The 22,389-nt window shown below is 39.9% G+C and overlaps 2 protein-coding genes across 8 annotated transcripts in view; one reads left to right on the forward strand and one right to left on the reverse strand.

Moving 5' to 3' along the window:
- The window catches only part of MCF2L2 (MCF.2 cell line derived transforming sequence-like 2), a 251,079-nt gene that overhangs the window by 106,849 nt on the left and 121,841 nt on the right, over positions 1–22,389 (forward strand). The window lies entirely within an intron of this gene.
- On the reverse strand, positions 1,155–21,818 carry B3GNT5 (UDP-GlcNAc:betaGal beta-1,3-N-acetylglucosaminyltransferase 5). 2 transcript variants are annotated; one of them, XM_081955554.1, is made up of 2 exons: positions 20,825–21,818; positions 1,155–4,399 (listed from the first exon to the last, which is right to left on the reverse strand). In XM_081955554.1, the coding sequence occupies exon 2, from the start codon at positions 4,109–4,111 to the stop codon at positions 2,978–2,980; it is 1,134 nt and encodes a 377-aa protein (XP_081811680.1). In that variant the 5' UTR covers positions 4,112–4,399; positions 20,825–21,818; the 3' UTR covers positions 1,155–2,977. The 2 variants fall into 2 exon arrangements, with proteins under 2 accessions (XP_081811680.1, XP_081811681.1); XM_081955555.1 differs by lacking the exon at positions 20,825–21,818 and adding an exon at positions 19,340–19,817.

The following is a 22,389-nucleotide window of genomic DNA, read 5'->3' on the forward strand; positions in this document are numbered from 1 at the left end:
CAGTTAGAACAATTAATCAGTGGAACAGCTTGCCTCCAGAAGTTGTGAATGCCCCAACACTGGAAGTCTTTAAGAAGATGTTGGATAGCCATTTGTCTGGAACGGTATAGGGTTTTCTGCCTAGGCAGGGGGTTGGACTAGAAGACCTCCAAGGTCCCTTCCAACTCTACTATTGTATTGTATTGTATTATATTAAAATCTATAAGCCAGTTCGGCGTAGTCATTAAGGCACCATGCTAGAAAAATAAATACTGTAAATGTAATCCCATGAGTCTTGCCAAACACTCCTTTTAATAAGAAATTACCAATAAGGTTCCATAAACATCCTACACAAGGCCTGAGAGAACAGAAGGATTTTTAGGCTACTTTTGAGGGTGGGAGCAAATGGCTTGAGTAATAATCCAGGAGTGCCCAATTTAGGCAACTTTAAGATTTGTGAATTTCAATTCCCAGAATTCTATGCTGGTTGAGGAATTTTGGGAATTGAAACTTACAAAGTCTTAAAGTTGCCAAATTTGAAGACCCCTGTAAAATAGGTGTGTGTGTGTGTGTGTGTGTGTGTGTGTGTGTGTGTGTTAGCCATTCTCCAAACCCAAGGCTTTGCATAATCTTTAGGGAGAGGTTTAAAATACAAGATTCTTTGACAAAGCATATTCCTTCCAATTATAATCTGTTTTACATCAGCACAAGCATATTTAAGGTGCACATTAAAAAAAATATGTATACATTAACGTTCAGTATTTGAATAACCGTGGAAAGGTTTATCCTGTAAAGAATACAGATTTCTATTGCTGCCACAAAAGAAGTAAAATACTTAGTACATGCAAAATTGCTGTCGGTAATTGCTATCAATATTTCAGGCTATTGAGATTAAATCAGGCCTTTTGATAAAATAAGGCTGTTTTCCAATATATGCCCTGGTTTCCAGAAAGCAAATTTATGGCTGAAATAATGTGCCAAGAAGCACAGTTAAGGTTGCCTGCAATGGAAGTAAAATCACTGTGTGTGCTTGTTATCCAGTGTTTTTAACTTAGTATCTCAGGAGACAAAATCTTATTCACAATTATTGGAATTGCAATCTCAAAGAAAAATGTCCTATTTTACAAGCAGCAAATGTTATTGTGGAAAAATTAGAGAACGTTTACAAAATACACAACATGTTTATTGAAAATAGATATTTTATAAAACACTGTTCAGAACAAAGTGTCATGAATAAAATAATTGCTGTCTTTAGGTTTTTTTTAAATCAAATAGCTGTAAACCAAACAGGTAAAAACTAGCATAACAGTAGTATAATAACACATATCTTGAGTGACAATTCAGGCCGGTGCAAGTACTTGTGAAGTCAAGAAAAAAATAGTATTACACCCTGCATCAGGAACACTAGTTAGTAAACCTAAGAATTTCCTGTTTAAATTTTTTAAAGATAATGTTTAGATCACCAAGTTTTAAGGGGAAAAAGGATGCTTTCATAAAATATTTCAATATTAAACATTCTTCTCTGTGCTAAACAATATACAACTCTAGTCCTTAACTAATACTTTTTCAACATAACAAACCTGCTATAAAACAAAAAAAAACATGCACAGCTTTTTCATCGTTAGCACACATGTGAGTTTATGCTTTGTAATTCTGCAAAAACATGAACATTTAATTTATTCTGACACAACAGACAAGTCAAATGTTTGATTGAGGGCAAGATGAGGATATTCAAGCATTTTGTGTCTGTGGTCTGTCTATCAGTAGTTGTTAGCTTTATGCTATTTTGAAATTGGTTACAGTAACATAGAATTCTCACTCCCAATAAAATCCATATTAAATTTGCCTTAATTTCAACATCAAAACTCAATAAACAGGAAGGAGAGAAACCAGTAAAGCAAATGTCTTGATGGAAAAGAATGCCTAAGAGGCATGCAGTTTCACCCTATTTCATTCCATTCTGGAAATGGAAGATGTGGTTATTTTACTCATGTTAAAAAATGCAAAATGGGAGAAGTTTTCAATTGAAAGATTATAAATGGTAAAGTCCCTGAAACTCTGATTAAGAGAAAACTACTTTATGAAACTGGCACAGCTTAGATGTAAACAGTTCATTTATTTTAAAATATATTTATGCTGCCTAATCATGTATATGCCAATTTCATAGTTTTTGAAAGTAAGAAAGAATGGAATTAAATACTTTACATTTTAAAAGAGTGTTCTGCAGGGCTCATATTTGTGTTCCTACAGTGTAACTTCAGTATTAATTTCTTAAAAATATCTCTTGCTTAATGGGAATCATTGGGGAGATAACACAATTGCAGTGAACACCAACTGAACAAATCCAATGGGGCCTTGTAGATTGGAGCATTGAGGCAGAGCCATCAATTTTATGCTGTTTATGTTTTAGTGTGCAACTTTGGATTATGAAATGTAAGACAACAGTTTTGCAGAATTCACCAGAAGTATTTAATATCAACAGTAGCACCACTTGCATAGCATCAGGGTTTTTTTTAATTCATCTTGAGTGATCACATAATAAAACACATAAAGCTATTCAGTTCTAAAAACATTAGATCAAAATGTAATAATGTGCTTAGAAGTGATAGAACTGTATCTGTGGAAAAAGTGCATTAGTATACTGTCACAGCAAGCACTTTATCTTTCTCCATGTGACCTGCAAATATTAACATATCAGAAAATGTGTGTTTTTCAACTAATCAACAATTCCATTTCCATTTGGTAATTTCATAGTTCCAGATTGAGAAGTATAAATGTTAACTTTAAGATCTATCCAGTTGTTAAAGTTATCTGGTGGAAAACTTTACTATAATAGGAAAATTATTTTTATAATTATAACGTTACATTGGAGAACTGTGCAATCTGCAGGCAAGTTTTTTATTGAACTTTTGCTATGTTCATTTTAATTTGTTATGGAGAAAGCAAGTGACTTCCTCCTTCATTTCTGGCTCAGTCAATCTATTCTGATATTCAAGTGTTAGGAAAATGCAGCTGAACAAAGATATGTATCGTGATTATATAATTTGCAAAGCAGCATAATATTAACTATTCTACAATATATACTACCCCAAACTCCAGAAGAAAAGTTTTTCACTCTTAGATCTGTAATCTGTTGCCAAAAATACTGAAGGTCTTCTGTATGCCCATGAGAAGTAATCATTTTGTCATAAATGCAAGGATGATATGGAGCCTTTCCTCCCCCGGTAAAGAAGGGGTGATTCTGTGGTACAATCCCCACTTTGTTGGCACAAAGTCCCATGAAAACATCATCTATGTAAAAACTTGAATTAAGAGTCTGTGAGGCTCGGTATACTTTAACGGCTACGTCCCTGGATAGAACATACGCAGCTCCAGCGGTGTAGTCAGGATAGACATGCCATGGGTACATTTTATAGGAAACATAATATTTGCTTTTTTTATTCCTGACGGGAGGTGCTGCATAATGGACGTGCCCAATCCAAACATCCTGAGCTCCAATTTGTGCTAGATTTTGGAGGTATGCAATAAGATTTGGCATGTGGATAAATATGTCGTCATCGGCTGACATGATAAACTTGGCATGAGGGCAGAAGTTGTTTGCCCAGCTGAACTGCAACAGTAATTTGTAGGTAAGATTGTAAAAAGTATCCAAAAAGTCTTGTTGAATCAGATCACCATGCCTCTCGTCTTCCCTTTCCAGCCTCATTTGCATGTCACTTCCCAGTGAAAAATTTTCTGATTGTCCTAAAACAAATAAGGCTTTTATGTTGGCATTCAGATAGTGATGAACGTAGTCTTCATTACCCCATGTTTGTCGAATTGCATCTCTCCTGTGGTAGTTTTCAGGTGAAGTCTTTACAAAGATCAAAAGGAGAACATCTTGCCCTTGACATTTCTCCTCGTGATTGATCAAATATCGATGCCTTGCTACCCTGTTACATCTGCTGGTAGTTAGGTTGTCATTCACAAAAGCATAGCTATTTGTGAAGAATCTGTACGAGAGAGATTTCATATAGTGCACAAAGCCAGGGCTATCAATTTCTACCGAAAAAAACATGAAGCACAGAACAAAACAAGTGGCAAAAATGTGCACAAACTGATATTTTCTAATTCTTCTAGAATTAACATACATTCTGGTTCACTTCTTTATATATGATTCCAATTAAAGATTTGGATTTTTAAATAAGTTCTCGCGTGAGATTTCAACATTTCTCTTTCAGGAAAAGTGTTCATTTTATATGCATCTGAGTTACCGGAGAGTCACCTCAATTAAATCCCAAAGTATTCACTTTTAAAAGTCATCTTGTTTCCAAATAAATTTGGTGAATGTAGGTCTTCGACCATGTACAATGATTCTCTTGTTGCCTCTTCACCTGATGTAATATCAGCTCAAACTGAATAGTTACAGCAGCAGCAGCATCTGCAAAACAGAAGAAAAACAAAATTCATCTCAAGTATAGTTCATAATTTCTATATGATATGGTAACAGAGAGGGATAATTACTTCACAGACTCAAGCAGTCTGAGAATTAGACTTGCCCAAAAGGTATCTATGGAGATTCTCAATCATTCTGGTCATGGTAGTCCCAAAGGTGCCTTTTTTTTTTTCTAAAAGGCAACTGGACTTTTTATTTATTTTTTCCTTTGAAAACATTTATATCCTCATCTAAGAAGCTTCTTCTGTTCTAACTGCCTGGTGGGGAATGGAAGGATTTATATTCTTTGCAGTTATCTGGTTGTTAGCATTCTGAGGGTTGAACATTAGCTCAAATTCTGGGGGTGTCTATGGAGATTCTCTGTCATCCACGTCATGGCTGTCTCAAAGGTGCTTTTTCAAAAGGCTACTGGACTTTGTTTTTCCTTGAAAACATTTCGCGTCTCATTCAAGAAACTTCTTGGATTAGAAGCAAGCATCTTCAAGGAAAAGCAAAGAAAGTCCAGTTGCCTTTTGAAAAAGTACCTTTGAGACATCCCATTCTGGGAGTTGATGTCCACAAAGATTGTAAGGTTGCCACAATAGCCCACTCCTGGTCTATAGTAGTCAAAACTCGGGAGGAACCTGGTAACACTTTTTCTGACTAACCGATTGTATTAAAAGGCATCCACTTTCCCAAGCCTAACCTCTGATGGATTTTTCTCTCCTAATGTTACTCCTGCCTACTCCTCCCATTTCTCCAGTCCTGAGGACTCTTGGGGAAAAGCAAGGCATAAACTCCAAAGGCAAGGAGCCCCATACTGAAGGATGTGTGTGCATACAAGTATATACATATAGGTATGTGGTCATGCACACATTCCAGGCAGAGAAAAAACCTTTTTTTTTTTGAGGTGGTGGTCTCCTCTTCTGAAATCAGCCCTTCAGCCGCTTTCAGTGTCAAGACGCTGAGGGAAAGCAGAAAAGGAGGGTGACAGATTGTCTTTTAAAAAGGAGAACAGCTTATTTTCTAATTTTGCAAAGGGTGTAAGAAAGCAATCATACAATTACACTCTTTGCAAAATAGTAGAAAAATGAAGGACAGAGAGTGAAGTATAGGGAGGCTTTTTAATTCTTTTCTTTTCTCTTTCTTTCTCTGTCTCCCTCTCTCCCCCTCCTATCTATCTATCTATCTATCTATCTATCTATCTATCTATCTATCTATCTATCTATCATCTATCTATCTATCATCTATCTATCTATCTATCTATCTATCTATCTATCTATCTATCTATCTATCTATCTATCTATCATCTATCTATCTATCATCTATCTATCTATCATCTATCTATCTATCTATATCTATCTATCTATCTATCTATCATCTATCTATCAATCATCTATCTATCTATCTATCTATCTATCTATCTATCTATCTATCATCTATCTATCTATCTATCTATCTAATCCATCCATCCATCCTAAGTTAACCTAACCTAACCATGATCTATATTAGCTAGCTATTAATATATTTTGCTATGCTTTATAATACTTGTAGCTTCTCAGAGTCACTTAGGTGACAAAATGGCTGCACACTCAACCAACCAACCAACCAACCAAATATATATATATATATATAGAGAGAGAGAGAGACAGAGACAGAGAGACAGAGAGAGACAGAGACAGAGACTGAGACAAACAAGCAGGCTGTCCAGGCTGACAATGATAAGATTCCTCTGCCTATTTTCTCAACAATACCCAAATGAACTTCACTTTTAAAATATATATACCCCTACATACGGACACAGATTAAATAAATACTGAAAAATGGGGTGTCTGCAGGCTGTGGTAAAAAAAAAAAAAAGCCAAGATGGCGGCCACAACGGCAATAAAAATCCCGCCCCCTTTTTAAAAAATGTGCTGCAGAAGGCAGAGCTTTGATTGGCCCACCACGGCTGCCATCTTGATCCTTTTTTTGGCCGTTTTATTCACGTCTGGAAGTGCTAGATCGAATCAAAAGATGAACCCTTTATCAAAACAAAAAACAAAGAAAACCTCAGTTTTGGACACGGCACAATGTCGCATGTGGAATTGTCACCCGAGAATGGTTTTCCAAGAGAATTACTTGTTTAAATAAATTGTTTAAATTGTTTAAAATCGAACGGGTTCTCCCTCAGCCATCTCTTTTTTTTTTCCCAGAATTTTTTTTGTTTTCTATTCTCTTACATACCATTTTAAGTATACATTCACATAGTTGTTATACTTCTTTACATTTATCATTCTTATACATTTATTATTTCATTGAATGGGTTATAATATACAGTTTGGGTTGCTTTGTTTACCATCCCTTCCTCCTGTTGTGACACCAGCTTATTTTCCCTTTCTTTTTGCCCTTCCTCTCTTCTCTCCTTCCTTCTTTCCTCCTCTCCTTCCCCTTCCTTCTTCCCTTCCTCCTACTCCTACTCTTCCTCTTCCCCTCCCTACCCTCTTCCCTTCTCTGTCTTCCATCCTCCTCTCCTTACCTCTTTCTTCTTTCCCCCATCTTCCTTTCTTTCTCTCCTCCTCTCTCCCTTTCTTTTCTATTATTATAGGCGTCTCTTTCAGGTCTCAGTTTATGTTTCCTTGGCAGGGTATTTCCGCAAACCCAAATATAATATCATTTCTTATTCCCTTACCTTCACTAATCTATCCTAACTATATTTCCCTCAGCCATCTCTTCCCCACAGGCGGTGGGAAACCTCCCCCCCCCTCACACCTCTTGGCCATCAAACTCTCTTTTGTGACTTGTTTTGGCTATCTTTGGCCCTCAGGGTCTCTCCAAAATTTGGTTTCACCTTTAGGGGCAAACTAAAGAGGAAAGGAGGGCCCCGTGTCAGTTTCCTCAGAAGAAATATGGAAGTGTCTTGTCTTCTGCCTTTTTTTCAGCATTTGTAGTTCAGGCAAACGCTATTACATGGGCCCAGCTATGCTTAAGAGGACGAGAAGGCCGCATACCTCGCTCCCGAAATAACAAGCCTTCGACAGTTGCCCCAGAGTCTCCTGGTGGTCTCCCATCCTTGCAGGGCCTCCAGGCCTAAGGAGGGGCTACCCACTGACTGGCCAAAAGCAAAGGCCGCAATCCATGGGGCCTCAATCCAGGCCTCATGTTGCTTGCAGAAGGAAGAAGATGGTGAGGCAATTTTGTCTATTATAGCTTCCTGTGCTGAGGATTATGGGGAATGAAGTTTTTCCCAGAACTGGGCTCTTGCTTGGTGTCGAAGCCAATAAGTCACCGGACACAAGGTGTGATATAGAATTGTACTTTTATTTTGGTACCAAGATATAAGGACCCCGGTTTGAAAAGCTAACCAAGGGCCGAGATTAGGATCTTACAGCAGTTTTTATAGTCAAGGGATGGTCACATTCAACCCTTTGCCCTTCCCCTAATAATGCATAATAATAATGCATAATATAATAATGCACAATAATAATAATGCATAATACCAATGCATAATATAATAATGCATAATATTAATGCATAATATTAATGCATAATATAATAATGCATAATATAATAATGCATAATATTAATGCATAACAGTTAATATTGATTGGTTATTTGGATTTCACGTCACTTGTTTTTCACCCCAGGTCACGAGTATCTTGCAAAGTGTGCCACCTCTAGGTGGGTTTTGGGGTGTTGGCAAAAATGTCCCTCTGGGTTCAGCTCCAAGTGGGGGAAAAGACACTGGAGACACGGAGGCTGCTTAGAAAGATGGTTTTAATGGTGGACAGGACCGCATGGCTAGAGTCCTGAACAGAAAAGGTGATCACATGCTTCAGTGTTGGGTGAAGAAGAGAAGAGAGGAAGGGGCTTGCTGGGCTTTTTATAATCTGTTCAGCCCCACCTCTCTGTTTCCTGTTCCTGTATAAGAAATGTATTCTGGTTGGTTGTCAGACTCCCATGGGGCCATGCAGGGGCAACTCTAGGCTGTGTTTTGAGTCCCAAGTTTGATTGAGTTTCCAGATGCCATATGGTGAGTTTCTGTAGAAGACTAATCCTACCTTTGTTATATAAAGTAGACTAACTCAGGCTTTAATGGCTCATTGACAAAAGGGGGGGTGGGCAGGAAGCTGCAGGGAGCTACTTTGTCTTTAAAACATGCTTCTCCCTTTATATTATATTCTGCCTTTTCAATATTCCCTAGGATATTTCATTTTTCTAGGAGAGGGAGGGGTGGGTGCTAACTTCCTACAAGGTTTTTTTTTCTTATAAGCAGCTATTCTTGTTCCTAATATCATGGCTGGTGGTTTTAAGGTGCTAACTTTTGTCTCGTTGTTAATGTACAGCCCCCCCGCCCCTTTCCTATTGCAGAGCAGAATAAAAGAACAAACAGTTTTATCTGAGGCAGTTCCCCTGCGACCCCCTTCCCTCTTCAGTGAGAGACAGGAAAGGAGCAAAGTTCTTAATTGTCAAGGCAAAGAAATAAAGGCAATAGAAAATGTTTTATCAGAATTCATATTCCTCACTCTCATGTCCATTCCATCCACAACCGGGTCCTATTGCCACGTGTGACCCTTCCTCTGATCCCCAGGACCTCATCTGGACATACATTCCATCATCTGAATCTTCATTTCTTGTGCTGAGGATTATGGGCAATGGAGTCCCATAAATCTAAGGTGCATCAGATTGGGAGTGGTTGATGGGAAGAAGGAATTCCACTTCCTCTATGGGTCTTGCTTCTTGGCCATCCCTTTTTTTTTTTTTTATGAGAGAGCAAAATTAATGGAAAAGCCACCCTACAAGAGAGATTTCAGGGGCTCCCAATGACACATTTTATTTCTTCATCTGCCACAGAGCTCTGCTGTTGCAGAAATTGACAGGCTTTAGACTTCTCAGGATACAGGAAAAGTTTATTTGGCAGCCAGGTTCAGAAAAGTTAGCCCATGGCTAACGTTGAAAATTTCTGAACCCCTTCATTATCGGAGCACAAGTTCTTATACATTTTCAAAAGCAGCACAACACGGAAATACTTAACTCATTTCTTATTGGTTACCCTGAGAAAAGAGCCTTATAAGAAGATAGGGTCTTTCTTCTCCTTTTGTCTTGGGTCATAAGTACTGAGTACATGTCTCTAAGTGACTTTTAGCTGACCCTTTTGTAAGAACTATCAAACTCTCTCGCTTCCTGTTCTTTTGCAAGCTGCAACTCTGCCTATGTGGCCTTTTAATATAGAAGTAAAGGAACCCTGAGAGGCTGTTCCGCCTGACCCAGTAGGTTTCACACTTAATGTCCAAATCTCACTTTACATCCTACTTTACTGCAACAGAGCAAACTTTGATTTCCAGTTTTGGGCTTCCTTTGTTTTTGGTTTTTTTTTAAAAAGAATTTTATTGGTTTTTACAAATATTTATAGGAAAGGGTAAATAGGTACAAGAAAATTTTGACAGCTACATCGTGTGAAAGGTAGAAATCCCCCCGAATCTCACAACTTTTACAAAAAAAAAAGGATCAAAAATTAAGAAATAAACATTGGCAGCTTTTTGTTTTACATTATATCAACAAAATATTCAATCATCTTTTATGTCACTTCCAACAATTACATTATAACAACAATTGCAATAATGTTTCAAACTCATTTTTGTGACCTGAGTCTTTTCACTATTGCTTCCTCCCCCCTGTCTTCTGGCAGATCCATGTCCCCTCCCCCCGTCATATCTTGTGTACTGTCCCCTGTTCCATCTAGAAAGGCACTGTATTTTTCAATGAAAGCCTCTGCCTCCACAACTGTATTAATTCTAATTCTAGTGCCCTCCCAGAAAATCACCATTCCTTCTGGCAATAACCATCTGAACCAAACTCCTTTGTTATGTTGTTTCTTTGATAAAGAGGAATATTTCTTCCTCTTATCTCTTACTTTCTTCGGAATTTATTTAAGGATGGTTATTTCTTTGTCTTTATATTTTAATGGTCCCACCCTTTGAGCTCCTAAGACCTCATCTCTTGTAGTCTTTCTAAGAAATTTAACATGAATTTCCCTTGGAACATTGTGTGTTCTAGCGTATGCTGAATTGATCCTATAGATCAAATCAATATCCCACCATAGCTGTTGTTTATCTCTTTTAATATATTCTGCTAAGATTGTGGTCATGATCTCCTTAAGGTCTTCATTTTCTGTCTCTGGTAAGTTTTGAAATCTAAGAAAAACAGACATTCTTTCAAATTCCATTTTTATCATATGATTTTTCAAATTCTCTATTCCCCTTCTGGACAATCTTAACCTCCTCCCTCAGCCCAGTCGTGTCTTCCTCCAGTACACCTATTCTCTGTTTATTTTGTGTTGCTTGTTGTTGCGTTCCTCTGAGCTGATCATTTAAGTCTGTCAGTTGTTTTTTCAGTTCGTCTTGTCCCTTCATAATAGTTTGAAACATTTGGGCAACAGATAAGTCCTTTTAACTCTCTTCAGTTGTTTTAGGTTGTAGAAATGAAGCCATTTGTGTCTGTTGAGTAATCGGGCTAGATGTAGAAGATGTCAGGGCCGAGGATGCCTTACCAGGTGGTGGCTTTTTAGGACCCATGTTAAGTTCAGAGATAGCTGTAAGTCTTATACAGAAGAAATGGCGTCTGTGGAATGCACAGCTGGGAGAGATCGTGAGGCAAACAAGCCCAGAAGTGAAAGTTAGTCTTCCTGTACAGCTCCAAGCCAAAAGATAAGAATCAAGTATTCCAAATCCAAGGGGACCACATAAGAAGAGAGGCTCCAGGAGATCTCTGGGCTGTAGAGTAATATAAAGCCAGAAATCCTTTCAAAGAGGAAACTTCATTCGTAAAAGCAAAGAAGAAGGAGGAAGTTGGCCATCTTGGCTCTGCCTTCACAGGGGATCAGAAAGCAACATATCTTAAGTTTCCAAAAGGCAGTTTAAAAGAATCAATTCAGCAGTCATCTCTCGCAATTGTTGCAAAAGTCATTCTCCCATTGCTTAGTGGAAGTGAAAGTTAACTTTTAATTCTCTCTCTCTCTCCTCCGAGAGGGAGAGATATTCCGAGTGCCGCTTTTCCGAGGGGGTGGTGGAAAATCCCCCCCTCCAATCTTAACACTTCCAAGGATTGAATCCACAATTTAGAAAGGCTGCTGCTCATCAATTAGGTAGATTTAAAAGAGATTGAGGGAAACTTCCCACCTCACCGCACTTCAGCTGTAACATCTGATTGGTTGTTTCCTTCCAGGCTCCGTTCGGTGAAGGTGCACAGCGACAGCGCACAGCGCCGCCATGCACCCCCCACGCTCCCCGGCTCCTGGGGCGAGGTTGGAAATCCCCCTGCGGCTGCCGCCAATCCAGGGGGTCCCAACGAGCCACCCTATGGCAGGGAGCCCCTCCAAGGCCCCCTGTGCTCCTAAAAGGAGCCCACCGAAGAGACGAGCGGCGGACGCACAGGTCCGTCGCCTTCGGGGACCGGAAGTCGTCCCCTTTGTTTTGGTTTTGTTCCAATTTGGCTGCTAGTACAAAGTGTGCCAAATGCCTGACCGTCATTTGTACAGTTACTGGTTTGACCAAATTAAAAACTCACTTTCCATCCTCCGCTACAATTAATTAACGTTTTTCATTTATTTTAATTTATTTATCACGTTTAGAAACTGTCCATCTCCCTCACAGAGGGACTTTGGATGGTGTACAATTAACATTTTAAAACATCAAAAGTGAAAAACTTTTTAAAAATTTAGCTCGAGAAGCTTTCAAATCACTGGAAAGGGAAATACACTTCTTCGCACAACATCCCATTCCAGAGTCCGTTCATACAACTTCTGAAATCACCCATTTTTTGGCTTCACACAATATGTTAAACCATAAATAACCAATCAAGCCAGGTTTTCACAATATGTTTAGTTAGGAAATAAATGAAGTTTAACACTAACCCGGTTTAAATTGCATGGATGCATCTGTTAAGTCCTTACATGTACCGGTACTTTTCTTTCTTTCTTTTTTGCGAGTCTAGTAAATTCCAAATCACCAAAAAGCTATTCTTCACACAAAACCTGTTAGTGACTCTTGGGGGGGATAACAACAACAACAATTAACTCGATAGGTGAACAAAAATTCCAAATCCAGTCTAAACATCTGGTTGCACAAAGAACCAATAATAATAATAGTAATAGGCACTTTGGATGCAATCCCCAAATATCTGGAGCATCACTTGAATACCATAGGTATTGACAAATTCACCACTGGTCAATTGCAAAAGGCAGCTTTGTTTTGAACAGCTTACATTCTGCAATGATACCCGTAACACCATCAGACATCCATGTCTGCCTATCCCAGGTCCTCATGAAGGACTCGATAGGTAGACAAAAATGCCAAATCCAATCTGAACATCTGCCCTCATTTACAACAGTCAGCATTCCATTGCATGCAAGGTGAGGAATGGTCGTTTCCCTTCAATATCTATATGAAGCAACACAAAACAACTATTTTAAATATGTCAAAAAAACACAGAGCAATCTTGTAGTTATTCCTCCTATGTCCCCCCAAAAGACGTTTGGAGTATTACAAGCTAAATGAGGATACGAAACCATCCGAGATCTTTGACTATCAATATAAATCACTCTGGAGGATGGAACGGATGCAGAAAATCACATTTTTTTTCACGTTGCGCAAAACCCGACCACATTCAGTTTCACAAAGCCAACTGAAGGCTTGAAAGGCATTTTCAAACATTACCCATTTTTATGCTTGCTACTGTCCGTAATGCAAATGAATTATTTATACATGAAATGTCATTCACAAATTGGAGAAAGTTTACATTTGATTGTTATGTGGAAATTAACCCAACAAAACGGAAGATTCAATTTCCTACCATACACCAAGTCCTTTTTCTAACTATATCTATATTTATCTATCTATCTATCTACCTATCTATTGATAGATCGGTATACAGGTAGATTATTGCTGTTCTGCCAATTGCAACACCATTGTTGCTCTTCTAGCAAAACAAAATTGCTTTAGCACAGTGCTTCTCAAATAGTGGGGCGGGCCCCCCAGGGGGGGCGCGAGGCTCCATAAAGGGGGGCTTAGCTCAAATTATTTTATATATTTTTGTTTTGCAGGTTAAAGTTTTTTTTAATATTGTGTTCCTTTAAATCCTGTGCTCCTTTAAATCTTTTCTGCTACAGTTAATAAAGCTATTCTTTGTTGTAAATTGATCCACATTTCTTTCTTTTTTTATTCTCTTATACGTTAATAAGGATACAGTGTTATGCAGAGGTGTACTTATAACAATTTTATAGACAAATGATACTATTTACAGTCGCGCGGGGGCGCGAAATGTTTTCTTCTTCCTAGGGGGGGCATGACAGAAAATAATTGAGAAGCACTGCTTTAGCATAAGCTTGTGTTTGTGACCATGAAAATTATGACATAAATATAAATAATGTAAAATTTCATAAAACATAAAATCCAGATTTTAAAATAAAAAGCAAAGGAGTTTTTTTTTTAAAAAAACTGCAGCTAAATACCATTCAGGAGAAGAAAGGGAATCTTGAGTTTTTCATGTGAAAATAAAGAACCATTTAATATAAACTGAAGGGCAAGTCGTTTTATTTCAATAGATTGTCCAAATTGCTATTTCTAGCACAAACCAACACATTTGGAGCCTGTCACGTGTAACATAAAATGAGCTGTACAAGCAGTTTGGCACAACTGAAATCAGCACATTTTACAGCACAAGTCATGCTCTACTATTTTGGCTACCAATATTACACAACGCATATCAAATGAATGAAACAACTCAGCAAGGAAAATACTAGAGCTTTCTTTTGTTGCTGACAGATAAAATGGTATTATTTCATTCAATCTATTGATTTGATTTCTATTGTAACTATGTTCCAAGGATTCATAAAGATGATTGTATTGATCAGTGACCACTCTCAGAGTAATGCTTTTATCTATAAAAGTGCAGAGGGGAAGGGGAGGGAGAGGGGAGAAAGAGAAGGAGCATGATAGAATAAGACCATAAAATAAATCCATCTATTCAACTAACAATTTAATATTTGAGAACCTCCACCTCTATCTCTACCAGTATTTTCAGTGACTGAATATTTTCTGTCATATCCAAACAATGTCTAGGTAACAATCCAGGAAATAAAATATCAACAAATCAATCATATGCCATTTTTCATTTACCCACTCACTTCCTACACAAACTATAAATCCAAAATGTTATGCTGCTGTTTCTGAAGTGCCAGGATTTAAAATTTATTTACATATTTGTTTCATTAGCAGCAACGTGCTTGGATCCTGCAGGTAAAAACCCACTCATGGCACACAACTGTGCAAGTATTGTGTGAATTAGATATAAATTAAGCATGTCAGCTTTCACTCCCTTAGTGTGTAGGCACAGTCCAAAATATTTCTCCCAATATGCCATGAAATAAGTTGAAATTGACCCAGGTGAATGGTTTCATTCTTTATTCAATAATCCAGACTCTGCATGTATGGCTTAATATACTCTTGTAAATAATAACATCAATGAAATATGGCATGGGCATAATTATTCCTTAGAAATTAAGACATTATTGGATTTTAATGAATTCTCAAGCAGACTATTTACTTTAATTACTATCACCGATATCGTCAGTCTCATAATCACATACTCAGCCTGCTTGAATGGAAAAAAATATTCCAAGTATCAATAGAGGAAAGTATTTGTAGCTCAGAGTTGAAATGTGGGGTCCTTGGTGCTTTTTGAGCTTTTTGTTTTCTTGCAGATGTTTCATTACCCAAACTTGGTAACATCATCAGTGCTAGTAGGAGGTGGGTTTTGTTCTCATTTATATTCTAATGGCTTGCCCTGTCAGTGTCGGTAGGAATTCCTGAAAGCCTGGCAGTTTCGGCTCTGAAGAAAAACATGCCAAAATGTTGCTCCTAATAAGTGAATGGATTTCTTTTGAATTTCTCGAGACTCGTAAATTAATTAGGGCAATCCTTTGGAAACTTCACAGAGAGCTGAAACTGATTTCTGGTTAATGGCCTCTGACCTTTACCCCTGTGTCTCCCCTCCCCTCAGCCTGTGTCATAAATCATATCTACCAACGAGGTGCGGCAGCAGGCTGTGAACTTCGTCCCTCACACGTCTGCTGTAGAGATATGAGATCCAACTCTGGTTTATTTATTTATTTAATTATATTTCTAGACCGCCCCCTCTCCCCGAAGGGACTCGGGGCGGTGTACAGGTATAAATTTAAAAAACCATACAAACAATAGTATACATAGCTAAAATTAGATTAAATAGCCCCTGTACGAATTTATAAAAATTAGGTTGAAGGTATGCATGGAATTTCCCTCCCGTTTTCATGCCAACTTGATGACAGTCATGGAAACCCTTCACAAGTTGACATGACCAATTGGTCACCCATAAGCCCATAGACATAAACAGCATTTACTACTATTCAAAAGAGACAATCAACAAGCCAAAAAGGAAACTAAAAGACTAAAACACCTTCCACCAGATGACCAGAGAGAGCATATAAGCGATGCTTGACCAGGGTACACAATATTGTCTGGGACACTACACATCCTCTTCACCACCTGTTTTCCTTGTTACCTTCTGGCAGGAGGCTTCGTGTTATCCGAAGCAGACCATCCAGATTTGGTCATAGTTTTGTTCCATACCTGGTGAACTCTCAAGCTTCCTCTTCCCAATATGTATTCAAGATGGACAGTAATTAATATATCTATATTTATTTATGTGTGGATGTGGGTGTGGGACGGTGAGTGCATATATGGATATAGTATGGTATATGTGTATACTTCTGAGAGCAGGAAACACACTTTCATTTTTAATGTGCGCCAGTGTGCCCACAGAAAAAAAATGACGATAAAGGTTATCTATTTATTAAAACCAAGATTAATATCAGACTAACAAATCAAGCAGTAAACAATATCCCAATCAAGGAACTGCCAACCAAGCTAACAGTAAACAGCCCAACCTAGGTCCACTTTCCATCAGTACTGACAGACAAGCCACTGAAATATACACCGAGGGCCAACCCTACTCCCTGCCAGCACTCGTTTAGCAACCACAACGGCACACAGTAACTTGGTCAGTAAATGAAGGGACAGCTAAATGAAACTGACTGCCTCAGCTTTCCTTTCCATTGCTAACCTGCAAAAGTTGTAAACGCAAGGATTGGTTGCAAGATTTTTTTGACATCATCATAACTGCGAACAGTTATGAGGCAGTTGCTGAATGAGGACCTCTATAGACTTGTTGTGGCTTATTAAGACAAGCAAAGTAATTAATTATCAGAACGCTACACTTAAGAAAGCTACTGTTACTATGTTGTTAGGTGATATAGTCTAATAGGTTCATAAATAGGCCTTTTTTTCCTTCTTATGGTTTTAGCTTCTGCTTCAGTGGTGGGTACGCCCTGGTACGGGTGTACAGGATCCTGCCCAGAGCACCGGATACCGTTCCGGTACGGTGCTCTGGAGGGCCCACCCGCCCGCCTGAGCTCCTTATCTGTGCTTTAAGCGTATGGCGCCTGTGCGATGCTCCGCCAAGCAGCTGGAGCGTTGCGGAGGCTTACGGAAGCGTCACAGGCAAGTATGACGGCGGGGCCGTTCCAACCATACCGGTTGGAACGGAATCCAGAACCGACCACTGTTCTGCTTGTAATTTAAATTGTAGCCCAATTTCCTGCAGCATCTGCTAAACAAAGACACTGCTATTATTTTTAAATGGAAGGCTTGCTCTATTCTTTATCTATAACGCTTCTTTATTCAACTCATCAATACAAATGGTAAAGATTTGTTCGTTGTATTTAAGTACAATGACAATAGAGATTATGCTATACTGATATAAGGTGCAAAACTATGAACCTATAATAGACTTCATTTCTGTTTTATGGGGAACCTTTGATTTTTCAAGTTTTGTATCTACAAATTGTCATCTCATCTAGACCCGTCTTCACTAATCAAAATATAGTGTATTTTGTCAACCATTTCATAGAAATCAAGATATATTATGTTATTTACATTCCCACAATTGACTAAGAAAGTTACTAAATTAAAAAAAAAGTAAGACAAAGTTAAATGAGCAAGACTAGTTCTTGACCCGCCCACACTGGTAATTATCACTTATTTTTCAAGATGTTTATATATCAATGTCTTTTTGATCTGCTCCAGAGTCTTAATAGGTAAAGACTAACTTGTAGTTCAAGTGAATTCTCTTTATCTCCATGTTTTGAAGGCAGGAACTATGTATATTCTCCAATTATCCATCCCTTTATCTCTCCTCCCGGATTCCTGACGATAAAGCCTGAATTCAGACCATCAGTTAGTAATCTCAGTACTATGGGATTCAGTTCATCTGGCCCACATTTAAATTCATTTAAGTAAAGAGGTTACAATCTTGTCCCTTCGCCCTGTTCTTCAGTTGGCTGATAGAGCACTTATTGTTTATCAGACAGGACTGAGTGAGACTGCTCAATCTGCTTTGTGGTTACCTATTAACATGTGGTATATTAACTCATTTATCTTCCTTGTATCTTGATCTTTTTGAAGAAGCCCATTTAATGTTTGTTAGCTTCACGTGTTCCATCTACAGAACTTATGTGCACTAGCAACAGAACATTTTACTCCACATTGTTGGTTCTACTAGTAGCCCTCAATTATGAGCCTTCTTTCAGTGACCTTTCAAAATTACAATGGCCTCAACGAAGGGATTTATGATCTCTACCGGAAGTTATGACCATCACAGTCATGTGATAAAATCCAGGCACATGGATGTGTACCTTTCCTTACAGTCATGGTGGCGTGCAAGAGCCGGGGTGGTGCAGTGGTTAGGATGCAGCATCGCAGGCTAACTCTTGTCGACTGCCAGCAGTTTGATCCTGACTGGCTCAAGGTCGACTCACCCTTCCATCCTTCTGAGGTCGACAAAATGAGGACCCAGATTGTTGGGGGCAAATATGCTGACTCTGTAAACTGCTTAGAGAGGGCTGTAAAGCACTGTAAAGCGGTATATAAGCCTTAAGTGCTACTGCTCCCCCGCCTATCTCCTCACCCATCTAAGCCAATCTGCACAGCAGCACTCAGTGGTGGCATCTTCAATTGCTATTCTCCAAACTGGTATCTTTCCCTCCACAAGCAGGCCTTCTTTTGCCTCTGAAAGTGGACTTTCTTTAGCTTTTCAAGCAGCTCTCCCTTATCTTCTGCAAGATCCCATTGGAAACTGGTCTTCTCCCATGGATAGGACACATGAACAGCAGGAGCCTTGTTCTCATGGTGATAGCAATAGCATTTAGACTTATATACAGCTTCATAGGGCTTTACAGCCCCTCTCTAAGCGGTTTACAGAGTGTGTATTGGAAAAATTTGGCACAGATGTTCTTCTTGGCTTCTAAGTGCTCGCTAAGAAAGGATTTGTCGAAATGACCATCAGATCATTAGTATTTCTTGTACAGTAATTAACAGGCTCTGATGCTAAGGAGTTCTACTCCCCCTCCCCACCTGAAAAGAACTCTGTTCTAACTGCCAGTTGCAACTGGGTGCTGGTGGGATTAAAGGCCTTAAACCCATCTATTTCATTGTTGTTCGATTTACAATAATGTCTTAATCTGTAACAGAAACTTAGTTTACTGTCTTTAAGGAAATAATACAGTGTTTTTTTAAAAACTATTCATTAATTTTCAAGCTTTAAGTGTCAATTTATGAAGCCCGATGACATAGTTTAGTAGGGAAGCAGGGGGGTAGCCGCTAGCTAGCTAGACACACATATACACACACATCAAACTGAGTTTATTTCTGCGTGGGATGCAACAAAGCAAAACAAACAAACCGCCTTTGCGATTTGCAAGGGAAGAGCGTACGCAACGATAGGTATATTGAGGAAATTCGGGAAGGAAAAAAGAATGCAAAGGGAAGGAGAGAAGTAGGCAGGAAAGTTTAAGTCCTGGAAGAAAGAAACGCGCACCTGAAGGGCAAACAAACCCAGGCAGTTCGGCAGCATCAAAATAAAATGGGGGAAATCGAGACGCTCCGGTCGGCGCACATTCAGACTTACCGGGAAGTAACCTTAAACGAGATTAAATGGACCGATTTCCAAGTCAACCGGAGGCGCGTTGGCGGGTTCAAATCAATGGATGGAAGGAAGGGGGAAACGGGGGGGGGGGTTTCTCTCCCACCTCCCTTACAGAGCCTTCGCCGGTGGGAAGGCAGGGGAGCCCTTGAGAGTCGGCCGAAAGCAACCCGGGATTGGAAGGCAGAAGGTCGAACCCCCGCCGCCTCGCACCACCCACCTCCACTTCAAAGGCGCAAAAGGCGATATTGCAGTGCTGCAGCAGGTGGCAGAAGCCGAAGCGAAGCTAGATGAGCTCGTTCCGTCGGGTGGCAACTCCGCTGGGGAATCGGCCAGGGAGGGCGGAGGCGGCGGCTTATGGGCAGTGAAAAACCACTCTCCGCCAGACGGGATGGTGGAGAGCTGGCTCGGCTTTTTTTCCAAAGAGACAAAGAAAGAAAGAAAGAAGAAAGAAAGGAAAGAAAGAAAAAGGAACTAAAGAAGCAGAAAGAAAGAAGGAAAGAAAGGAGAAAGGAAAGAAAAGTGAAAGAGAAAGGAAAGAAAGGAAAAAGAAAAACAAAGAAAGGAAAGAAAAAAGGAAAGAAAGGAGAAAGAAAAGAAAAGGAAAGAAAGAAAAGAAGAGGAGAAAAGAACGAAAGAAAAAAGGAGAAAGGAAAGAAAGAAGCAAAAAGAAAGAAGGGAAGAAAGAGAAAGAAATGAAAGAAGGAAGGAAAGAGGAGAAAGGAAAGAAAGAAGGAGAAAGGAAAGAAAGAAAAAGGAAATAAAGAAGCAGAAAGAAAGGGAAGAAAAGAGAAAGAAAGAAGGGAAGAAAGAAAGGAGAAAGGAAAGAGAAAAAAGGAAGGAAAGGAGAAAGAAAAGAAAGAAGGGAAGAAAAAGGAAAGAAAAAAGGAGAAAGGAAAGAAAAGCAGAAAGAAAAAAGGAAAAATATGGAGAAAGAAATGAAGGAAGGAAAGAAAGGAGAAAGGAAAGAAAGAAAAAGGAAAAAAGGAGAAAGAAAAGGGGAGAAACGAAAGAAAGAAAGAAGGAAAGAAAGAAAGGAGAAAGGAAGGAAGGAAGGGACGGGTGAGATTTCAGAAACGAATGGGGGGGGGAGAGTCTAGGGGACCCCAATAGATCGTCGCGTTGCAAAGCCAAGGATCGGCTTCATCGAGGCGGTTAAAACTTTTACAGCCTCAAAGCAGCCGAAGCCGGCAGGCGAAGCAACTTTTTTCCCGGGGAGAAAGCGGAGAGGCCGCTTGGCTGAAGAAGTTTCCTTTGCTTGCCGGGCACCTTCTTCGCCTTCTGACGGGCCGCTTCTCCTCCCCATCCTCGCAAAAGCCGAGCATTCAACGCGTTCTCCCCGCTCGCAGCCCAACCCCGAAGGAAACTCCAGCTGCTGACCTCTCTGTCGGGAGCCTCCGGGGATCTTCTAGTCCAGCCTCGTCCGGGACGTCCAGTTGGCCCGACTGGCTTCCACTGCAAAGTCAAGCGCTCCCTTCAACCCCGGCCAGGCGAACGGGAGAACCCGAGTCGCCCCGGAGGAAAAAAACGGCCGAGGTTCCGCCGTGCGGGAGGCTTCATTCAGTTTTTGCTGGGCGGCTTCGGAGGGCGCTGATTGGCTTAGCCTTAGACGGAGAGCGCCTCGTTTGCATCCCAGCCGGGCACGCTTACTTTTGCATCCCGCCTTCTTTTCCAGCCGGCGGGGGTGGAGGCGAGGGAGAACGATGGGGCTTGTAGTCCGGCACATCTGGAATGCCCTTCAACCGGAAAGACCGGTGCGGTGTCTCGAACCCGTATGTCACAGTCCGGCAAGGGTGGATTTGAGTGTCAGAGGAAGACAGGCATGTCACTCAGTCCCCGGGCGAATCTATAAGCCCCGATCGGGGAAACCAGAGTTTGGCTGCGGGGAAATGAAACCTGCGATGGCTTCAATTAATGCCTTGACTTGCATGGCGGGCAGCGCCTGGATTCCCAGAACATTGGACCGCGAGCTGGATATCAGCCCGGATATAACAGTAACAGAGTTGGGAGGGACCTTGGAGGTCATCTAGTCCAACCCCCTGCTCATGCAGGAGACCTGTAGTCGGGATTAGAACCTCCGAACTGCCAACCTTTCTGATCGACGAGCTCAGTGTCTTAGCCACTGAGCCACCTCGTCAGGCTAACCCCATATGTTGTCCAGTGTTTTCTGGATCGTTGAGAGAATATAAATCTTGCATGCGGTTGTGTGAATCCACTTTTCCGCTCTTAACCAGGTTCACATGCAGTAAAATGGATCATGTGCCGTCAGGTATTTCCCGACTCTTAGCAAGCACATGTATTTTCTCCCCGAATACCATTGTAAGCTACATTGTACTCATGATTTGGAGAATATTTTCTAGAGTATGTTAGTATTTCTCAAAGTCTGTGGAGATTCTCAATCATGCAGGTTATGACTTCCTTGGTCTCCCCCCCCCCCCTTGAAATTTCGCCCCTCATCCAAGAGAGTTCTTCAGTTCTGGTTTGTGTTTCTCAACCTCAGCCACTTTAAGATGGGTAGACATATATTTTATTTTATATCTGCTTTGTACAGTTCTTTTAACGGCATTTTAACCTCCTCCATGTCAACTGTCAACTGTACATATTTAATTTTATTGTATCTTGTTATATTTTGTATGAACTGTACACCGCCCCGAGTCCCTTTCGGGAGAGGGGGCGGTCTAGAAGCATTAAATTAAATTTAATTAATTAAAATTAACTCCTAAAATTTCGGGAATTGAGGTCCACCCATTTGGTTGAGAAACGCCACTTACTCTAGAAAAAGGAAACGGATGCCTGGCAATTAAGAATCATGATGAGATCCTTGACTGAAATTTATGCAGGATTCTTAGCCGTGATGAGCTGCTAGACTAAACCATAAACTATGGCTTACTTAAAATAAGCCCTATTTTCTGAGTTTGCACAGGATCCAGACTGTTTAACTAAAT

The sequence above is a fragment of the Natrix helvetica genome (assembly GCF_964273705.1).
Source record: "Natrix helvetica genome assembly, chromosome: 5".
Classification (NCBI taxonomy): Eukaryota; Metazoa; Chordata; class Lepidosauria; order Squamata; family Natricidae; genus Natrix; species Natrix helvetica.

Coding starts and splice junctions, on each gene's coding strand:
- B3GNT5 (XM_081955554.1), bottom strand. CDS start 4,111: ATGTATGTTAATTCTAGAAGAATTAGAAAATATCAGTTTGTGCACATT.